Source organism: Arabidopsis lyrata (assembly GCF_000004255.2).
Source record: "Arabidopsis lyrata subsp. lyrata unplaced genomic scaffold ARALYscaffold_7, whole genome shotgun sequence".
Taxonomy (NCBI): Eukaryota; Viridiplantae; Streptophyta; class Magnoliopsida; order Brassicales; family Brassicaceae; genus Arabidopsis; species Arabidopsis lyrata.
Window position 1 is genome coordinate 5092307 of NW_003302549.1, and position 19455 is coordinate 5111761.

At 37.7% G+C, this 19455-nt stretch overlaps 6 protein-coding genes across 10 annotated transcripts; 4 read left to right on the plus strand and 2 right to left on the minus strand.

Moving 5' to 3' along the window:
* Positions 1-921: 921 nt before the first annotated feature.
* LOC9303454 (calcium-transporting ATPase 10, plasma membrane-type) lies at positions 922-9584 on the plus strand. Of its 3 annotated transcripts, none has more exons than XM_021016842.1 (35): positions 922-1114; positions 1682-1864; positions 2174-2290; positions 2368-2407; positions 2878-2990; positions 3094-3225; positions 3334-3423; positions 3779-3848; positions 3935-4005; positions 4091-4174; positions 4272-4349; positions 4431-4505; positions 4740-4823; positions 4901-4983; positions 5065-5173; positions 5266-5321; positions 5490-5532; positions 5615-5698; positions 5845-5982; positions 6079-6141; positions 6224-6322; positions 6451-6561; positions 6737-6907; positions 7031-7090; positions 7209-7373; positions 7449-7565; positions 7658-7756; positions 7932-8069; positions 8163-8263; positions 8374-8419; positions 8525-8653; positions 8727-8834; positions 8944-9035; positions 9148-9242; positions 9348-9584. In XM_021016842.1, exons 2-35 carry the CDS (start codon positions 1721-1723, stop codon positions 9350-9352), a joined length of 3210 nt encoding a protein of 1069 aa, XP_020872501.1. In that variant the 5' UTR covers positions 922-1114; positions 1682-1720; the 3' UTR covers positions 9353-9584. The 3 variants fall into 3 exon arrangements, with proteins under 3 accessions (XP_020872501.1, XP_020872502.1, XP_020872503.1); XM_021016843.1 differs by lacking the exon at positions 922-1114 and adding an exon at positions 1165-1520; XM_021016844.1 differs by lacking the exon at positions 922-1114 and adding an exon at positions 1165-1453.
* On the minus strand, positions 9546-11864 carry LOC9303455 (choline monooxygenase, chloroplastic). Its single transcript, XM_002869360.2, has 10 exons — positions 11418-11864; positions 11294-11339; positions 11065-11200; positions 10906-10980; positions 10610-10825; positions 10428-10523; positions 10200-10321; positions 10026-10119; positions 9893-9943; positions 9546-9800 (listed from the first exon to the last, which is right to left on the minus strand). The coding sequence occupies exons 1-10, from the start codon at positions 11713-11715 to the stop codon at positions 9666-9668; spliced, it is 1269 nt and encodes a 422-aa protein (XP_002869406.1). The 5' UTR covers positions 11716-11864; the 3' UTR covers positions 9546-9665.
* An 86-nt stretch (positions 11865-11950) lies between these two features.
* On the plus strand, positions 11951-13833 carry LOC9305478 (plant intracellular Ras-group-related LRR protein 7). The gene is made up of 3 exons (XM_002867337.2): positions 11951-12541; positions 12635-12804; positions 12915-13833. The coding sequence occupies exons 1-3, from the start codon at positions 12287-12289 to the stop codon at positions 13597-13599; spliced, it is 1110 nt and encodes a 369-aa protein (XP_002867383.1). The 5' UTR covers positions 11951-12286; the 3' UTR covers positions 13600-13833.
* A 173-nt stretch (positions 13834-14006) lies between these two features.
* On the minus strand, positions 14007-14810 carry LOC9303456 (oligosaccharyltransferase complex subunit ostc). Its single transcript, XM_021016851.1, has one exon. It carries the CDS (start codon positions 14781-14783, stop codon positions 14262-14264), a length of 522 nt encoding a protein of 173 aa, XP_020872510.1. The 5' UTR covers positions 14784-14810; the 3' UTR covers positions 14007-14261.
* Positions 14811-14902: 92 nt separating this feature from the next.
* On the plus strand, positions 14903-17794 carry LOC9305479 (protein DECREASED SIZE EXCLUSION LIMIT 1). Of its 3 annotated transcripts, XR_002330254.1 has the most exons (14): positions 14903-15219; positions 15318-15380; positions 15464-15535; positions 15612-15668; positions 15757-15950; positions 16095-16153; positions 16259-16352; positions 16522-16588; positions 16692-16774; positions 16868-16959; positions 17056-17162; positions 17409-17472; positions 17553-17719; positions 17755-17794. XR_002330254.1 is itself a non-coding variant. In XM_021016846.1 (13 exons), the coding sequence occupies exons 1-13, from the start codon at positions 15116-15118 to the stop codon at positions 17655-17657; spliced, it is 1161 nt and encodes a 386-aa protein (XP_020872505.1). In that variant the 5' UTR covers positions 14903-15115; the 3' UTR covers positions 17658-17788. The 3 variants fall into 3 exon arrangements, 2 of the variants coding, with proteins under 2 accessions (XP_020872505.1, XP_020872506.1); XM_021016846.1 differs by having other exon boundaries at positions 17553-17788; XM_021016847.1 differs by having other exon boundaries at positions 15122-15219; positions 15323-15380; positions 17553-17781.
* A 117-nt stretch (positions 17795-17911) lies between these two features.
* Positions 17912-19405, plus strand: LOC110226163 (transmembrane protein 230). The gene is made up of 2 exons (XM_021016852.1): positions 17912-18280; positions 19072-19405. The coding sequence occupies exons 1-2, from the start codon at positions 18091-18093 to the stop codon at positions 19191-19193; spliced, it is 312 nt and encodes a 103-aa protein (XP_020872511.1). The 5' UTR covers positions 17912-18090; the 3' UTR covers positions 19194-19405.
* Positions 19406-19455: the final 50 nt, after the last annotated feature.

A 19455-nucleotide genomic window follows, 5' to 3' on the forward strand; every position in this document is an offset into this window, starting at 1 on the left:
CTGATCGAGAGTGAATATATCTTCTTTACTATTATTTCTTTTCTTTTCTGATATTTTATTTTCGTAACTGAAAGTAGTTTTCGTAAATAAAATATGACTTTACAAAAAGTCAAGCAGCAACAATCGGAACAAAATTTTTGTTTTGTAAAATGCTATTATCATGCTTTTCTATTCATCTAGTAGACTAACTTTTTTATCAGTACTAGTTAAAGGCAGTAGACCAATATACAAGTCTTGATTTTTAAAAACAGTGTGTTTCATACATTATCTCTATGCAGACGCAATACGCTAAAAATGTAGTAACTAGTAATGCAAATTTTTGGTACGTCTAGCTAACATATTGACTAGAATATTTTTTCTTTCGGAAAGTATTTATTTAATATTTTATTTAGTTACTTATTTTAGACAGTGTATTAACTATTGAGTAATTAGACAATTTTGAAATTTACATATGGCAATATACAAGACATTTTTGAACATAAATAGCTATCCTCAAAGTATCACATTGTAATTTTGAGTTGCGAGAGTCTAGTGAGTCAAACATCTTAAAAAAGATTATGGTTTGAAGACCTTTTATCTTATCGAAAATTTATATTCTTTCTATTTTTTACTCTGAACCAAAATTGAACAATAATCTTCATATTTTCGTAGCTCCTCAAAAATTATTTAATTTTAAACATTTAGTTTGATTGATAAATTAATTTGTTTTCCAGATTTGAATTACTGAATTTGAAATACTACACATTTTTTTCCCAACTTTTTAAAGTACTAAATTAAATATTCCTTGTCCTTGAAGTAGAATGATACTCACTCACATAAAAGGAAAATAAAGGAATAAATCTTTATTTTTATTTTATTTGACAATGGGAATAAATCTTTATTAGTTTTGAAAAAGTTTTTTAAATTTTAAATAGTATCACGAGAACGCCCCCCGAGTGACGACTGACGAAGTCAAAGCTCCTTCGAGGAAGTTTCCTAAAGAGCTCTCTCTATCTCTCTCTCGTTTTTTTTCTCGAGAAAGTGACGGAAAATAATTCAGCAGCCAGAGAGTATCAAACAATCAAAGGGAAAGAGCTGAGAAATCCTCTGAAGTTTCCTTCCGCCGATAATTGAGGTAGATGATTTTTATTATTTCTTTTTTTCGATTCAACAGTAACCATAGAAAATTTGTTGTTTCTGAAATCGCCAGAGATTTATGTTTTTCTTTTCTTTGTTTACCTTTTTGATTCTGCTGCTACTTTGTGTTTGTTTATTCGAATCTCTCCTGCGCTTTGGCACGATTTACGATGTTACCCTACACGATTGTTGTTGGACCACTACTACTACTACGCCAAAACTATTATTTCACTGAGCTATAGATTCTGCTTCTTCTTCGCTTTGAAATTTTGAATTTCCGGGAAAATTATCCGGAATATATTCGTTGCCGCTGGAATCGGAAAACGGATTTTCGAAGGTTTGTTTTGGTTTAGATGGCATGATTTGGTGAGGAGTGGTTGTTTGCTACTTTGGAACAGTGAAATGTGAGAGTTGTTCATAACATATTTGTTTCGAATCGTATTTGGATTGATTGAGATTGGATTGGATTGAGATTGGTTTTAGAGAGGAAGAAGATAATGCAGAAGGCTATGTACTGTTTCTGATTGGGGTGCGTTTTTTTTTTCTTTCTCTTCTGCGCTTTTAGCTTAAAGAAGAGCGTGTTGCTATCTCTCCTGCGACAGCCATGAGTGGACAATTCAATAATTCTCCACGAGGGGAAGACAAGGACGTGGAGGCTGGAACCAGCAGCTTCACCGACTATGAAGATAGTCCGTTTGACATTGCCAGTACTAAGAATGCTCCAGTGGAGCGACTACGCCGTTGGAGGGTAATTGCTTTTATTCCGGTTTTATATGTTAAGTGCATTTTGAATTTTCTTTCCTGTTCTTCTCACTGCTCCTGTGATTTGGACGAATTTGATTGATGTCCATTTGGTTTCGAATTGTTATTTCATTGACTGCATAGTGCTTTTATGTTTGTTTTGTTCGGATTCTCGGATTGAACTTAGTTATTGTTTTATCCGGTTTTAGTTTATGCAATCGAAGATACAGTATTTTGCAATTTTCCTCAGCCAGATGGTTCAGGCTTTCTTTGTTTTTTCTTCCTAACATTCTGGAAAATAATTTGGGTTTTGTAGCAAGCTGCGCTTGTTCTTAATGCTTCTCGTCGATTTCGATATACTCTGGACTTAAAAAGGGAAGAAGACAAGAGACAGATGCTGAGGAAGATGAGAGCGCATGCCCAAGCAATAAGAGTATATAAGCTTTGCTAGTAAATTTTACTTAAATAAACGTCTAGGCGGTGTCTAATCAATGCTGTTTGCTTTCGTAGGCTGCACACCTTTTTAAAGCAGCTGCAAGCCGAGTGACTGGTAATTTCTTTTAGTTTCTTGTTCTTTTCCTTAATTTTCTTTTCTCCATCCCATTTTGTGAAGCATGTATTCTCTTGCATTTTCCATAGAGATTAAGTGATTGTCAATTTAATACCAGTTGTTTTATATGCATAATGGAATGACACTATGGTTAGTTGTGTAGTCAAAGTTATGCCAAGAGAAAGTCTGGATGATTTTTGTTTTGACTCTTGTTTTACAAAATGTGATTGATCTTCATTGCAATGGGTTGAGTTGATTATCTTTTATATGTAGTGTAAACAGTATACTCACTCTCGATTTGCGACCTTGATGTTTTCTTGGATATCTTTGTAGAACCAATTAATGGTTCCAAGTTTTCTAATTGATTTACATTATTTGTTTGGGCTGTTACTTCTTCTGTAAGGAATTTTTTTTTTTCTTAATTTTTCTGATTGATATGCTGTAGTTGACTGAGGTTTATCTCTTTTTAGGAGTTACAAGTCCACCTCCGACTCCTGGCAGTGGTGATTTTGGTATCGGACAGGAGCAGATTGTATCAATATCGAGGGATCAAAATATAGGAGCTCTTCAAGAGCTTGGAGGGGCATGTCTTTGCTTTAGCTGATCTATTATTTTTCTCTGCAGCAATTATTTCCCAGCCATAAAACTTATGCATGTATGTTTATCCTCTTGTTTTACTTTATTAGGTAAGAGGGTTATCTGACCTGTTGAAAACAAACTTGGAGAAGGGTATACACGGGGATGATGATGACATATTGAAAAGGAAATCTGCTTTTGGATCAAACACATACCCCCAGAAGAAAGGGAGGAGTTTCTGGGTATTAATACTTAGCTTCCATAACTGTGAGATTTTTCAGCTTCAATCTGTGAGGCTATTCCAGTTAATTAATATCTTGATTCCTTCCTTTTTTCCTAATGTCCGATAGAGGTTTGTATGGGAAGCTTCTCAAGATCTTACTTTGATCATACTGATTGTAGCAGCAGCTGCTTCTTTGGCATTGGGAATAAAGACCGAGGTATTCAATTTAGGAACTTATACATTATATTTGGCTCAGCGCATACCTTGAAATTTTTAAGTCCTTTTCTATGTAACATAGCCTTAGAATTATCGACATAATTATAGTAACTAAGTCGTTCCAGAGTTACTGTACCTCATTATTTGAACGAGTTATGCCTTATTCTGTCTTCCATATCGTTGAAGCTCGATACCACGTCTATTGACTATCTCCTTTACTTTTTCTTTGTACTCCTGATAAGCTTTCTTGCTCTAAGAGGGTAGAAAGTTGTTTTATCTCCATAATCCAAAATTTCACTTTCACAGTTTTCTTTGTTCTTCCTGAGCTTTTGGTACCTGTTTGGCTGCCTTCTTAGGGTATCCAAAAGGGATGGTACGATGGTATCAGCATTGCTTTTGCCGTTCTTCTTGTCATTGTGGTGACAGGTATTTATATTCCTTGCTAAACTTGATTTCACTCTTACATTTGACTGCGTGTATTCTACTAATCTGTATACCTTTTCCCTTGGCAGCTACCAGTGATTATCGGCAATCTCTTCAATTCCAGAACTTAAATGAAGAGAAAAGAAATATACGTCTAGAGGTGAGAGCTTGGATGATCATGCAGCTCATAGATGATACCATTTTTGTTGGTTTAATATTTAAAAGTGCATCGTGTATCTGACCAGGTTACCCGCGATGGGAGAAGAGTTGAGATTTCAATTTATGACATTGTGGTAGGTGATGTCATACCCCTCAATATTGGTGATCAGGCAAGTTGCATGATTTTTTCGATGCAGTATTTCTTAGCTCTTTTCCGAATTTCAGTATAGATATAATTTATGTTTGAGCTGCAAATAATTTCCACAGGTACCTGCTGATGGAGTTTTAGTTGCTGGCCATTCCCTTGCAGTTGATGAGTCCAGCATGACTGGAGAGAGCAAAATTGTATGCTTTATTCTCTTCCTTAGCATTTGCAACAAATACCATCTTTGCATTTCATGTGTCTGAGAAAGCTGTTTCTCGCAGGTTCAAAAAAACTCTACTAAGAATCCATTCCTAATGTCTGGCTGTAAAGTTGCAGATGGCAATGGGACAATGTTGGTAAGACTTGACGAACTCTAACTTTTACTATCTGTGACATACTGGCTCAAACAAGCTGGTAACTGTAGTCTTTCTGTAGAAAAAATTATGAGATGTTTAATTGGTGAACAAAGATATCCGTGGTTGGTGAATTATTGCAGCAAAAACTTGTTTTTATTTATGGCGTTCAAAACTTCTGATTTGGCTAGTTTCTTCCCAAATTTCTTTTGTGTAATTTTTTTTTTTGAAACTCAGGTTACTGGAGTAGGGGTTAACACTGAATGGGGCTTACTAATGGCTAGCGTCTCAGAGGACAATGGTGGAGAAACACCATTGCAGGTGAGTATCAACTTTTCTCTGTTCATATATTCGTGGTTTTTGTTGCTCAATATTCATCCGTACTATTCTTTCTTCAGGTGCGCTTGAATGGTGTTGCAACATTTATCGGGATTGTGGGGCTCACAGTTGCTGGCGTTGTATTATTTGTCCTAGTCGTCCGGTGCGTTTAAATTTCTTTCTGACAACTAAGTACCGTGTGGAGTGGATGTCAGTGATTATTGAAAATCTTTGTTCTCTGCAGTTACTTTACCGGTCACACGAAGAATGAACAGGGAGGCCCACAGTTTATTGGAGGGAAGACAAAATTTGAACACGTGCTAGATGATCTTGTTGAAATCTTCACTGTTGCAGTAAGTGTTTCTTTAGAAGAAATTAGCATGGCTAATACGGTTGTCATCTTCTTATTTACATCTCTGGCTGTTCTGCTCAACTTGTCGAATAGGTTACAATTGTTGTAGTGGCAGTGCCTGAAGGGCTTCCTTTGGCTGTTACCTTGACGTAAGTCTATTGTCTTCTATATACATATTTTAATAATAGCAATTGCTTTGGCCTTTAGAGTTGGAAAGGATTTAGTTATTACATGGTCAAACTTTAAAGAGATTGATGGATTTGCTGTAAAATTGAATATTCATTTCGTCACTGATCTTTTCTACTTCTTACTGGCAGTCTTGCGTATTCCATGAGAAAAATGATGGCAGATAAAGCTTTGGTATGTATATTTTAATTTTTGGGACTAATGCAAAATTCTTATACGTGAATGTTTTTTGCAACTTAAACGATTTTAATTTCAGGTGCGTAGGCTTTCCGCCTGTGAGACTATGGGGTCTGCAACAACAATTTGCAGTGATAAGACTGGAACTTTGACCTTAAACGAGGTGAATCTTGGTGCTCTGTCTTCTTTTTGTATTTGCTAACATACTAACACTTACCAGTTTTGGTATGTGCTTTCCTAGTTGTGAGCTTTTGCTATTTTGAATTGTGTGCCAACAAGCAGGCCCTCTAATACTTTCTCTCTTTTCAGATGACCGTTGTTGAGTGTTATGCTGGGTTCCAAAAGATGGATCCTCCCGACAGCAGCTCAAAATTGCCATCTGCTTTTACATCCAGACTTGTTGAGGGTATTGCTCACAACACAACCGGCAGTGTGTTCCGATCTGAAGTAGGATTAAGATTCTTTGGAACTTTACTGATTTCCCGTTTGGTTTCTACTTCAGCTGATTTAATGTAATAATGCCTATGTCTTTGCTGATGACAGACTGGTGAGATTCAGGTTTCTGGATCTCCGACAGAAAGAGCAATTCTCAGTTGGGCGATAAAGGTTTATTCTTCAGCTACATTTTCTGGTTCCCGTATATAGCTGTGAGAAGAACTAATCTCTTAATTTCTTATACGCTGTGCAGTTGGGCATGGATTTCGATGCTCTTAAGTCTGAGTCTTCTGCTGTACAATTTTTTCCATTCAACTCAGAGAAGAAACGGGGAGGTGTAGCAGTGAAATCAGTAATGCTTTTTTTTTTTTTTTTTTTTCATTTTGTTTTTGTAGATCTTTTGCTTTGTTTTCGATTTCCCTTGTATGGTTGTTTCTACTTGTCAATCAGCATCCTAACGACCTTCTAATTAATTTTCAGCCAGATTCGAGTGTCCATGTTCACTGGAAAGGTGCTGCCGAAATTGTTTTGGGATCCTGCACGCACTATATGGATGAGAGTGAGAGTTTTGTAGATATGAGTGAAGATAAGGTCGGTATCTATGTTTCTCTTTATCAAGATAGAGTTTGTCTTAATGTTGAACTTATCATTGTGTCTTGACTAAAGACCGTGTCTTACTGCAAGTCCAAATCAGTGCCAGATTTGGTAATGAGTGTCTTGATAGAAATACTTGTTTTTTCTTCTGAATAAAGTCTTGTTGTTTCAGATGGCTGGGTTAAAAGAAGCTATTGATGATATGGCTGCAAGGAGTCTGCGCTGTGTTGCAATTGCCTTCAGAACATTTGAAGCGGATAAGATTCCAACTGATGAAGAGCAACTCTCTAGATGGGTATTACCTGAGGATGATCTTGTATTGTTGGCTATTGTTGGTATTAAGGTAAGCATTACTTATTCCTAGTTCCCTTTTGCCATTTTGAACAGTCTTGTGATCTGCCTTAATATGGTTCTTCATACCAGATGGCCATTCATTGAAGTTCTTTTATCTGCCAATACATTGTAGGATCCATGTCGCCCAGGTGTCAAAAATTCAGTTTTACTATGTCAACAAGCTGGAGTCAAGGTCCGTAGATATCTCATTTACTTCTTTTCCAGAGGGTTTCTCTTCATAATTTGTTTATTTTCTAGACTTCTCTGTTCTTCATGGGCGTATAGTCTTCTAATTCCACCATTGGCCTCAGGTTCGTATGGTGACTGGTGATAACATTCAGACTGCCAAAGCAATTGCATTGGAGTGTGGTATATTAGCTTCAGACTCAGATGCTAGTGAGCCTAATCTGATTGAAGGAAAAGTATTTCGATCCTATTCAGAAGGAGAAAGAGATAGGATTTGTGAAGAAATATCTGTAAGAGCCTTATGATTTAGGTTGTGATTGAAGGAATTTATTTAATGGTACCTGACATTGTTGCTAAATTTGAAGGTAATGGGTAGATCATCACCCAATGACAAACTTCTTCTTGTGCAATCGCTGAAGAGGAGGGGACACGTCGTGGCTGTGACTGGTGATGGAACCAATGATGCTCCTGCACTGCATGAGGTGCAATATATTTACATAACCCGCGTATGTGTGAGCTTCAAAAAACACTGTTATTGAGGATCACACTTTCTGTTTTGTCCCCTGACTTTCAGGCAGATATAGGTCTCGCAATGGGTATCCAAGGCACCGAAGTTGCCAAGGAAAAGTCAGACATCATTATCTTGGATGACAACTTTGAATCCGTTGTGAAGGTTTGTATCCTTAGTAGGAGCTTCCTTTTGATACTCCTCTGTTGCATGATAAATTTGAAATTTGTAACTCAATTCTTTTCCTCATAAATGTTCTCCTTTGGGCTTTGGGGCTATCTAAGACCCTTTTGATGATCATGATTAGATATCCATTTTCGTAATTGTCTGATCCCTATAGGTTGTCCGTTGGGGTCGATCTGTGTATGCCAATATTCAAAAGTTCATCCAGTTTCAGCTCACAGTTAATGTCGCAGCCCTTGTCATCAATGTTGTCGCTGCCATATCCGCCGGTGATGTTCCTTTAACTGCAGTACAGGTTCGATATAGCAAATTTATACTCTCTCTTTCTCATCTGCACAAAAGTATCACTTCAGAACTTGGTAAAAGGTCTTTTCCCCTATCTATGTAGCTCCTCTGGGTCAATCTTATAATGGATACTCTTGGGGCTCTTGCTTTAGCCACTGAACCACCAACCGATCACTTAATGGATCGAGCCCCTGTTGGCAGAAGGTACCACTTCTTATTAGACTTGAGCATGCGTGTTAAGTCTTGTTCAACTATAGAGTGCTCTCAGTTTCTCTTCCATTTGCACAATAATTGGATTTATCTTTTGCTTTCAGAGAACCTCTCATCACAAATATCATGTGGAGAAACTTGTTTATACAAGTAAGTTATCTTCTTCTTCTTCTTCTTCTTCTTATCTCCGTAACTTCTCTAAGAACACAATGGTTAAGCCTTTTCTGCTGCTCCAATTGTTTTGCATATTATTAGGCGATGTACCAAGTGACAGTCTTGTTAATCCTCAATTTCCGTGGAATAAATATACTGCATCTGAAGAGTAAGCCAAATGCTGAGAGAGTGAAGAATACAGTCATCTTCAATGCCTTTGTCATCTGCCAGGTAAAAGACACTGACGTCTCAGTATAAAAAGCTTGGGGAAGTCAGAAACAAACTGATTTTTTAAATTTGTTAGATCTTCAACGAGTTCAATGCACGGAAGCCAGATGAAATAAACATTTTCCGAGGAGTTCTCAGGAATCACCTTTTTGTGGGCATCATCTGTATCACCACTGTGCTCCAGGTACTGATTCTCTCTCACCTGTTCCTGCAAAGCAAATTTAGTCACTTCTTCGTATATACATCTGATATATAGACATACCATTTATTGCTTGTTGTTAACTGTTTAATAGGTAGTCATCGTTGAGTTCCTTGGAACATTTGCCTCAACGACTAAGCTTGATTGGGAGATGTGGCTCGTCTGTATCGGAATCGGTTCCATCAGGTTTGTTTGTTAACTTTGTCATCAAAGAGTTTTAAGTAGGTCAAAACAAGAATTAGTAGATCCTTTATTCGTTAGCTTACCAGATAAATTCTGTTTTATGTTATGGAACCAGTTGGCCTTTGGCGGTGATTGGAAAATTGATACCGGTTCCAGAAACTCCCGTCAGCCAATACTTTAGAATAAACCGGTGGAGAAGGAACTCATCAGGTAATTTAAGTAGTTAGTTTAAGTAGTTAGTTACCTTTTCTTCGCTATAGCCTGCCAAGCCATTTAACGCATCTAAAGCTTTGAATTTTTCTGTTGATTTTTCAGGTTAATAATTAGTTTGAAAAGAGAATACCAAAGGTGGCTTAGTGGTATCCAAATTGTGAATACTTTTACCTCTTTCTCTCAGTATTTTCGCAAACGGCTTCTTCGGTTTAATACATCAAACAGATGAAAAATATACCTATTTTTGTTTAGTTGTTGTTAAGCCTGTTACCTTAATCCTTAAATGCTCAAAGTCCAGAGTAATCCGAACGAAGTGACTTAAATAAAGAGGCTTCATTTTATGCTTGGTGCAGAGAGAGTAGAACTGTAGAATATTCACATAAATACATATATGCAAATATGTTACAAGTATGTAGAGTTTCACAGTTTGAGATTGTGATGTAGCAAACAATGGAAGTGGTGCATTGGTTTCTCCACAAGAGCATATCTTCCTTTGTCATAGGCCTGAGATTCGAGACCCCTTTGAACACTCTCACACAACACAACATCTTCCATCTGATTCACCAAAAACTTATACATTCCATAAACTCATGTCTCTTTAAACGGCATTTATTTTCGGTATAATGAGATTCATTTATTTCTCGTACCTGAACTCTATCGCTTTCTTCCAAACTTCTCTTGATGAAAGCTTCATCATCCTAAAGCCACACAAAGATTTCAAAGATTGTATGCTATACAAAGCCGGGCTATATATAGGTTTATGTTGCTGGTTTGTTTTACCTTTAAAGAAGGATCAAGAAAATAATCGAAGACAACTTTACATTTCCTTGGTCCTAATGGTCGCACTAAATTCGTGTCCATCCAAGGTCCATACCTATTCAGCATAAACCATGCAGAGTGAGTCGAGTCAAATTATTGGAAGTTGAGTTGAGCAATGGACTTGATGTATGTTACCTATTTATCATGAAATTTGGGTAGACGAAAGCGTATAGAGCTTGAGACCCAAGCCTATCGAAACCGTCTTCACCAACCTTGGAACCACCTCCACATTCTTGGATACTAACCTTTTCGAATATCTGATATCTTAAACCATAAAGTCTATCACAAGAAGCAACTAACTAGAGATTAGAATCATGTGTTGAAAGTCATATTTTGTTCTTAGTTCAGATTCAAGGAATATACCGTTGTAGAATAGGTTTCGAGATCAAGGCCAGACATCAAACCTTTATGTGCATAAGGTACATGATAGCCACCGTCTAAGTAGTTATCACAGAACACCTGCAAAAGTTTTCAGTGATCCATCCATCATCAATCTTTGTAGTTCTGTTTATATAGAAGAGTATATAGTCAGAACAAAATTTCACCTTCCAATTACAATCAATGGTGTATTCACGTCTGCATATGTAACTAAGCGGGGAATCAACTCCACCTTGGCTCAACCTCCCCACAGAAGTACCAAGCCATTCTGATGCCACTAATCCATCAGTCTCAACTTCTCCATCCCTCGATGTGGCTTGAGTCACCTTGAGAAGAACAAAATGTCCCCATACAGCTACTTTTAGAGGTTTGAGTCCCATTTCCTATATATCCTCAAACAGTCAAGTGCAAGAATTCAAACTCTCTCATCTTTAAAAAAAAAAAAAAAAAGAGACCCACATACATTTAAAGCAAAGTTCTCAATCCCAGTCATTCTAGTAGCTTTGACAAGCGATCCACTCAAGCTATACGTCCATCCCTGCCACAAAAAAATAACTCAAAACCGTATTCATTCACCGCATAATCAGTTGAGTTACGGTTTCAAGTCCATCGTGGAGCTTACATGATAAGGGCAAACAAAACAAGACTTCTTCCCATTTCCAGAAGCCAAAATAGAAGCATGGTGAGAACATACATTATGGAAAGCATGAATCTTTCCATTATCATCTCTACACACAACATACTCTACATCCCCAAGCCTGCACCAATGTTTAATCTTTCTCACAAAATTCTCATATACGTTGAACAAGACATAGAAAAGTTTACAAATGTAAATGTATGTGATTACTAACCTCCCGGTGAAAAAGTCACGACTCTCCTTAATCTGATCAGAGTAACCTAAAAAAGATGTAATGGCAAAGTTAACAACTTTAGAGAAACAGTTTTTAACACTCAGTGAGTGAGAATTGTCCTGACCTACGGCTTGCCATCCTCCATAGAAGACACGATCAAGCTCGAAACTGTAGAATTGAGGATCAGTGTACCACGAGCTCGGCGGAGTAGATGCTCTCTCCAACGGAATCTTCGGATCAAACTCCGTCACAAGCTTATTGATATCTGAAACGGCGAAGACTCTGCTCGGGATGAGAAATCTTCTCCGACCAAACTGAGACACTGAAACGCCAAAATCACCATGAGAATTGAAATATCCTCTGGTGGTTTTTAGCGACGGTGATGGGAATTCCGGCACCGACGCCCTTAATGTGGTCACCATCGTCACCGGCTACTCTGTTTCGCTCCAATGATCGTGGAAGCAAGCAGAGCTTTACTATGTATTATTATTACTAGTGTTAGTGGCATATTGTTCCTATAATTTCTGTGTTAACCTCGAAAATTATCAATAATTCTGTTTTAACCCCTACATAAGTACAAATTATCGGCCCGGCCAGTTTCGTCCTAATAAATTATTTTAATGTTTACTTCTTCTTTTTTTTTTTATATCAAATGTTCAATTAGAAACAAACAAAAAATCTTTTTTTTTTTTTTTACTTATGAGTGATTTGCGGGTAGCTGAACAATTTTTTTTGATCAGGGTGTTATGAAAAACTTGGTGATGCATAAGTGTCTCTCCTTAATCAACTAATCACCTTTTATAATTTTCTTAATTACAAATCTTTAATTTCCGAAAAGTATTCATTTCCTTAAATTTTCCACTGATTTATCATCCATAGATAATAATCTTCTTAATCTCTTTGTGTAGCCATTATAAGCAGATCAAGAATCACTCATTTTACATTATTTAACCATTATCATTTTCCTTCATACAACAAACACATCTATGAACGATGATATGCGAAGATGCATATCAGTATCAGCAATTACATGGACAAAAGGATCACATGATGACAATGATGATGATGGACTTGAGCACATCACCACCCTCATCACCCATTTCACCATCTTCACCATCATACAATAACAACGAGGAAGATAGACTTGAGGTTGTGAATTTGAGTGGCATGGCATTGCAATCTCTCCCAAATCCTTCCCTCAATTTGGCAAATATTTGCAAGCTTGATCTCTCCAACAATCATATCAAGGTTTAATATCTCTATGCATACACTCATACACATCTCATATTTACAGATAACTATATGTTTACTTTTTTGAGTTTTGTCTATGAATGATAACAGAAAATACCAGAATCTCTAACAGCGAGATTACTCAACTTGATAGCATTAGATATTCACTCTAACCAGATCAAAGCTCTTCCAAACTCCATTGGTTGTCTCTCTAAGCTCAAGATCCTTAATGTCTCCGGCAACTTTCTCGTTTCCCTCCCCCAAACTATTCAAAATTGCAGGTTCACACATCAAACATTCACAGGGAAAAAACACTCTCCAATCTAAACCAAACGAATCATATACGATGATGACTGATTCCTCTGTTTTCTTTCGTTTTGGATTTTTCCAGGTCACTCGAAGAACTAAACGCCAACTTCAACGAGCTGATTAGATTACCAGACAACATAGGCTTAGAACTAACCAATCTGAGGAAGCTCTGTGTCAACTCAAACAAGCTCATTAGCCTACCAACCACCATCACCTACCTCACTTCCCTACGTGTCCTCGATGCTCGTCTCAATTGCCTTATGATCCTCCCGGAGGACCTCGAGAACCTCATCAACCTCGAGATCCTCAATGTCAGTCAGAACTTCCAGTATCTTTCTGCTCTTCCATCTTCTATCGGTCTTCTCCTGAACCTCCTCGAGCTGGATATTAGCTACAACAAGATAACAGTGTTGCCTGAGTCCATTGGATGCATGAGGCGGCTGAGGAAACTGAGCGCAGAGGGAAACCCACTAGTCTCCCCACCCATTGAGGTTGTGGAGCAGAGCTTGCAGGCAGTGAGAGAGTATCTAAGCCAAAAGATGAATGGTAAACTGGTGAACAGCGCGGCAAAGAAGAAGACATGGGGATTCCGCAAACTGGTCAAGTATGGGACATTCAATGGCAGATCAAGAGCTTGGACCAGAGAAGAGAGAGAAGGTCTCATCATGCCCGAGTACCGTCCCATTGATATCCTAACTTCGACCAAGTTTCCTGTGATGTGCTCACCTCGGCTTCTCTTCTCCCCAAGAACCTATTTCAGCAGATAAGAATAATGCTAGCAAACAAACACAATTTTGAATCTATCAACCATTTACTTAATTCAGCACTAAATGTATAAAAGAGTATGTAAATACACAGGCATTCAGATCTCATAACTTCTTATTGTAAATCATGTATCTAAAATCATAAATAACAATTTTGACCGGAATTTTTTATTAGAAAGATCATTTCTGTGTTGGAACTTCTTTGAGAAATTAGAAATCTGCATCTGCGATTTTGCAGACATCAACAAGCCCTGAAGCAACGAACGATCCAACAAACCAAACTTCAAAAATCTCTACTTTATGGTTTGTGTTATCATATAAGCGTCACAGTAAATTTCTCATTATCTTACTTCAACGCAAAATTCAACAATCAACACCTGAAACAACGAACGATCTCACACAAACCCAACTTCAAAAATCTCAGCTTTATTGGTTGTGTTGTTTTATAATTGTAGCAGAACAAATCACATTATCTTCTTCAACGCAAAATTCAACAATAAGATTACTAATACTAACATTCAAAGCTGAAATTCTCATTATCAAACAAGAAACACATAAGCTTAGAAAACACACACAAAAAAAGGTCACATTTTTTTTCTTTCTAGTGATCGATCTTAAAACTAAAGATCCAATTACATAACAAAGTGAAAAGTGATTCTAAACCTCTAATGGAGATAACCAGGGATCTTAATGCGAATGAAGAGCATACTCATAACATAAGCAATCACAATGGAGGAGATTCCAGCTGTAGCATAAGATGCTTTAACACTCTTAGCTCGATTCTTATCCAACGCCAGATCCAACATTATGATCCCAATCCCACCGAGCACGAACATGAATCCCGAAGAAAGACCTTCTATGATGTATTGACCATTGACCCGACCCGACATGAACACTACGGGTCGTACTGACCCGGTGATTGGGTCTTGAGTCGATCCGATACCTGGTGGCTCGACAATCACGTCGTAGACGAAGCCTGAGACGACGAGGAAGTAAGTGAGGAGAATCAGTGAGAAGACAGTCATTGGAGATGGGAGAGTGAAGGAAGGGAGCTTGAGACGAAGACGCGGTGGTCGGAGGAAGGAGAAAGGGATGATACGGAGAATGTGGAAGATCGGATCGATTGAGGATTCATCGGATGTGGCGGAGCCGGTGGCTAGGGTTTGTGAATCGGATCTCGGTGCCATTTTCGTCGGATCCTTGAGAATTATTAGCTCTTTCGCTCTCTTATTGTGAAACAGTTTGAGAGTTTGGTTTGTTTGGAAACTTGGATATTGTTATCCGTTAAATGGATAAATTTGCACGTTCTGCCGTTTTTTAGAAAAGAAGTTAATATTAAACGACACGTAGTTTTTAATCTAAATTTCCAAGGAGTTTCAAAGGCTCTCTCTTCCTCTGTGTTGCAGACTTGCTGCTGTTGTCGAAGTCTGAGACTTGTGGAGTCGATTAAAGTTGTGTGTTCTCTCTCTTGGTTTCTCTATTACAAGAGTTTTGGTTTTGTGTAGAAGCTAAATCAGAGATGAGTAAGAGACCTCCGCCTGATCCGGTTGCTGTGCTTAGAGGACACCGTCACTCTGTTATGGACGTTTCGTTTCATCCATCAAAACCTCTGCTTTTCACTGGGTATATTAGTCCTTCTCTCTCACTTGTGCTCAATTCTCGATTCATATGTGTTTTTATTTTTGATGATTTGGTGCAAAATTGAAGCTTTCTTTCTTCAGTTCAGCTGATGGAGAGTTGAGGATTTGGGATACCATTCAGCATCGTGCAGTTTCGTCTGCGTGGTTTGTGATTTTGCTCTTCAATTCCTTGTTTTGTCATAATAAACTATCTTGTTATAGCTCATTGTTCTGTTTCGGATTTGTAGGGCTCATAGTAGAGCAAATGGGGTTTTAGCTGTTGCAGCTAGTCCATGGTTAGGAGAGAACAAGATTATCAGGTAAAAGTTAAGCCATCATGCTTTCTTAATCAATCTATTTACGGAAAATCTGAACGAGTTACTGTTATGGTTATAGCCAGGGAAGAGATGGAACTGTCAAATGTTGGGATATTGAAGATGGTGGTCTATCAAGGTGGATATGATTTTACCCTTATTCGACTGTTTTTGCATTTGTTTCTATATCGAACTATAACCAATGATTCTCGTGGCATGCTTGGCAGAGATCCATTACTAATACTTGAGACAAGCGCCTATCATTTTTGCAAGTTCTCTCTTGTTAAGAAGCCTAAGACTTCTCTGCAAGAAGCTGTAAGTCACTTACAGAATTGTGATGAGCAGGATGATGGAGACACGCGTAGTGTTCAACTGGGAGATGATAGTGAACGATCGGTGGAGGATTCTGGTCTGCTTCAGGGTATGTTTTACTTGCGTTGTCTAGAGACTTTGTGTTCTGGATTAGATTGATACCGTTCAATATTTCTATGTTAAAAGTAAGATCATAAGTTACTCTTCATGAATTTGATTATTGCTCATATTACTAAGAATTTGACAATAACAGATGGAGATCATGCTGAAGGTACCACTTTTGTAGCAGTAGTAGGGGAGCAACCTACTGAGGTGACTAGAAATCCATATATGTTTTGTTTTGGAAAAAATCATAGAATTGTTTCCTCTCGCTTCTTTTATTGGTTTTCATTCTTGTGATTTGGTCTATCCATAAAGGTAGAGATATGGGATATCAATACCGGAGACAAGATCATACAGCTTCCTCAAAGTAGCCTTGACGAATCCCCCAATGCTTCTACCAAAGGAAGAGGTGAGCTCATATTGTTCTTTCGATGAGATCCTTCATATGTACATTTCTTTTTAAAACTGATGTTTTTTTTCTCATCAGTAAAATTTTTAAAATTAGAATGCCTTCTTCTGTTCATCTTTGAACTTGCTTAAAATACTTTCCTCAAGGTCGTAAATGTCGTCATTTGCAGGAATGTGTATGGCTGTTCAATTGTTTTGCCCTCCTGAATCACAGGGTTTCTTACATGTCTTAGCTGGGTATGCTCTCTTTCCTAAGCTGTTTTCCATTAATCAAGAAAGACAAATCTCAAGATTTCATACTTTGTTTTTATTATGGGTGGTTCATTCCAAACTTGCGCAGTTATGAGGATGGTTCAATGCTGCTTTGGGATATACGCAATGCTAAGATTCCTCTAACAAGTGTGAAGTTTCATTCTGAGCCAGGTCTTGTTCCCATCCTCTGTATTCAGATTTTCCTTATATTTTGTTCCTGCTCTTTAAATTTTCCAAATTATTTATTTTGTCTTCTTTATGCAGTTTTAAGTCTAAGTATTGCATCATCATGTGATGGAGGTATCTCAGGAGGGGCAGATGACAAAATTGTGATGTATAATCTCAACCATTCTGCTGTAAGTTTGACATCTGCCAGAGAGGATGCCCTTGTGAGATTTCCGTAAAGCTATAGTTTAATACTGATTCCATGAAAAAATTTCATATGATTTTAGGGTTCTTGTACAATGAGGAAAGAGATTACTTTGGAAAGGCCCGGTGTATCGGGCACCTCAATTCGACCCGATGGGAAAATTGCAGCAACGGCTGGTTGGGACCACAGGTTAGCATCCACATGTATTTTTGTTAAAAAGCATCCACATGTTACGCACTGATGTTCACAATATGAAACAAAACATGAATAAATCAATTGCGGCTTTCTTTCTCCAGTGTAAAAAAATGTCGATGCATATGAAATCGTTTTTTTTTTTTAAATTTTCCAAAACACTTCCATCGATCTTTCAACTGGTTTTACCAATTGTTAGAAGCTAAAAACTCTTCTCGTGTTTGATACATATTTGAAAAACAGAATAAGGGTCTATAATTACCGCAAAGGAAATGCTCTAGCAATACTAAAGTACCACCGAGCAACGGTATGTACTAGGTTCAACAGTTACGAGACAACTGTATTTCTAAATCTTTGTATCTGATGCTTTCATGCGTTTGTTTGCAGTGCAACGCTGTGTCCTACTCTCCAGACTGTGAGCTAATGGCGTCTGCGTCTGAAGATGCAACTGTTGCTCTCTGGAAACTCTATCCTCCCCATAAATCTCTATGATCTTCTATATGGTTCGGTTTTGGTTTGATTTCTTGACCTGAATCCCTTGAATTTGTAAATACATTATGTCATCATCAAAAGAACAAATGAATAATACAGAGTAAAGTAATCTGTGGTTTGTTAATGGTCCACTTTGATTAGTTGATTTGTTCAAACTCGCACGTTCTGCCGTTTTCCTAGAAAAGAAAAATCAAACGACGCGTAGTTTGCATCACCGTACGTTGAGTAGAATTCACGACCAAAAGAAATTGCACCAAACTAATCCGTCACCGTCGCAGGAGACTCATAAACATCTGAAGACCTAAAATCAAACAGTACGATTTTCGATTCTCTCGAGCTCTAGATCATCCGCTTTCTGATTCAAACGTCATTCTGTTTTTTCTAGATCGATCCCGATTGTTTCTCATTGATCTTTGATCCGGAAGCTGTGTAAATGGCGTACGTCGACCATGCGTTCTCGATAACCGACGAGGACATTATGATTGAAACTTCATACACCGTCAATAACCGACCGCCGGTGAAGGAGATCGCACTCGCGGTGGCTTTACTCGTGTTCGGAACCCTAGGAATTGTCTCCGGCTTCTTCATGGCTTATAATCGAGTTGGCGGTGATCGAGGCCACGGTAGCGATTTCTTCACCTTTCTTACTAATTCCCCATTTATTGATCCAGTCTTGGAGTAGAAATTTGAAATTCATGAGAATATGGGGGACTTCTCTTTGTTAGTTTGAGAGATTTAAGAAAGCAGTAATTGATTTCAGCTAGACTGTTTTAGGAAATGGTTAGATTTGAGGAAGTTATTGTAAGAATTTAGGTGATTAAGCTGATAGATATAGATTGCAAGTGCTCTGATTAGCTAATTTCGTTTCAGTTTGGCCTTTTGATCTCTGTTTTCTGGAGATATGGATGAATAGATGGAAGCCTTACAGAAGTTTTCTTAAGGCATACAATTTGATTTCATTGTTAGAATGTGTACTGTTTAGTAAATTTCCGGGAGAAACTCGTATATGATAATTCTAAGCTTCTCGTATCTCCGAGATGAAATGTACAGATTTTCATTGAAGTCTATACATGTGTCTTAGATGGTACACTCTGATTGATTATTCCCAGTAATGAGCCTTCTTAAAACCTCTGTTTGTAAGATTTGCTTCAATTTAGTAAGTTTGCTCTTCTTCCACTGGGCTGTAAACTCATTGATGCGTTTCACACATCCCCAACGGAATGCGAAACCAAAGTATCTGCAATCTGCATCATACTCTTGATTTCATTTGATTTGCCTTTTCTTATGTATTGCCAGAATTATGTCTTTCTCATCATTGCATCAATGACTTATCATTCTTAGTTTTTCATATGTGATTTGGGCATGAGCTAAGGTATTGATGATTCATTCTCTGTTTAATTTTTTGAGAAACCAGGGATTTTCTTCATCGTCCTCGGGTGTCTTCTGTTCATCCCCGGGTTTTACTATACTCGGATTGCGTATTATGCTTACAAAGGATACAAAGGTTTCTCCTTCTCAAACATACCGCCCGTTTAGCCTCGCCTTTCGAACCTCTCCTACTCAATGTATAGAGATGTTTTATTGCTCTAAGCAATGATCGACTTGTTTTTCTCTTTTGTGTAGTTTTATAGGATTTGAGTCCAGTCCCTTCTTGCTTTCTCGTTCTTCTTGTTAAATAAATTCGAGTCTGTGACAGTTAGTCAGATTTATACATACATATCTATATAAATATACACCCGGTTCAAATAGATATTTGTTTCTGTAAGATTTGCCAATTCAACCAAGTAATATAGGATAC

What these genes read in the sequence shown, in the direction of transcription:
- LOC9303454 (XM_021016842.1), top strand. Translation starts at nt 1,721, where the DNA reads ATGAGTGGACAATTCAATAATTCTCCACGAGGGGAAGACAAGGACGTG. An exon ending in CGAGCCCCTGTTGGCAGAAG is followed by an intron (nt 8,264 to 8,373) that starts GTACCACTTCTT and finishes TTTTGCTTTCAG; the next exon opens with AGAACCTCTCATCACAAATA. An exon ending in ATCGGAATCGGTTCCATCAG is followed by an intron (nt 9,036 to 9,147) that starts GTTTGTTTGTTA and finishes TTATGGAACCAG; the next exon opens with TTGGCCTTTGGCGGTGATTG.
- LOC9303455 (XM_002869360.2), bottom strand. Translation starts at nt 11,715, where the DNA reads ATGGTGACCACATTAAGGGCGTCGGTGCCGGAATTCCCATCACCGTCG. An exon ending in TGGAGGATGGCAAGCCGTAG is followed by an intron (nt 11,340 to 11,417) that starts GTCAGGACAATT and finishes CATCTTTTTTAG; the next exon opens with GTTACTCTGATCAGATTAAG. An exon ending in AAGAAAGCGATAGAGTTCAG is followed by an intron (nt 9,801 to 9,892) that starts GTACGAGAAATA and finishes TTGGTGAATCAG; the next exon opens with ATGGAAGATGTTGTGTTGTG.
- LOC9305478 (XM_002867337.2), top strand. Translation starts at nt 12,287, where the DNA reads ATGATATGCGAAGATGCATATCAGTATCAGCAATTACATGGACAAAAG. An exon ending in TCTCCAACAATCATATCAAG is followed by an intron (nt 12,542 to 12,634) that starts GTTTAATATCTC and finishes GAATGATAACAG; the next exon opens with AAAATACCAGAATCTCTAAC. An exon ending in CAAACTATTCAAAATTGCAG is followed by an intron (nt 12,805 to 12,914) that starts GTTCACACATCA and finishes GGATTTTTCCAG; the next exon opens with GTCACTCGAAGAACTAAACG.
- LOC9303456 (XM_021016851.1), bottom strand. Translation starts at nt 14,783, where the DNA reads ATGGCACCGAGATCCGATTCACAAACCCTAGCCACCGGCTCCGCCACA.
- LOC9305479 (XM_021016846.1), top strand. Translation starts at nt 15,116, where the DNA reads ATGAGTAAGAGACCTCCGCCTGATCCGGTTGCTGTGCTTAGAGGACAC. An exon ending in AAACCTCTGCTTTTCACTGG is followed by an intron (nt 15,220 to 15,317) that starts GTATATTAGTCC and finishes TTCTTTCTTCAG; the next exon opens with TTCAGCTGATGGAGAGTTGA. An exon ending in ACGGCTGGTTGGGACCACAG is followed by an intron (nt 17,163 to 17,408) that starts GTTAGCATCCAC and finishes TTTGAAAAACAG; the next exon opens with AATAAGGGTCTATAATTACC.
- LOC110226163 (XM_021016852.1), top strand. Translation starts at nt 18,091, where the DNA reads ATGGCGTACGTCGACCATGCGTTCTCGATAACCGACGAGGACATTATG. An exon ending in TGGCGGTGATCGAGGCCACG is followed by an intron (nt 18,281 to 19,071) that starts GTAGCGATTTCT and finishes TTGAGAAACCAG; the next exon opens with GGATTTTCTTCATCGTCCTC.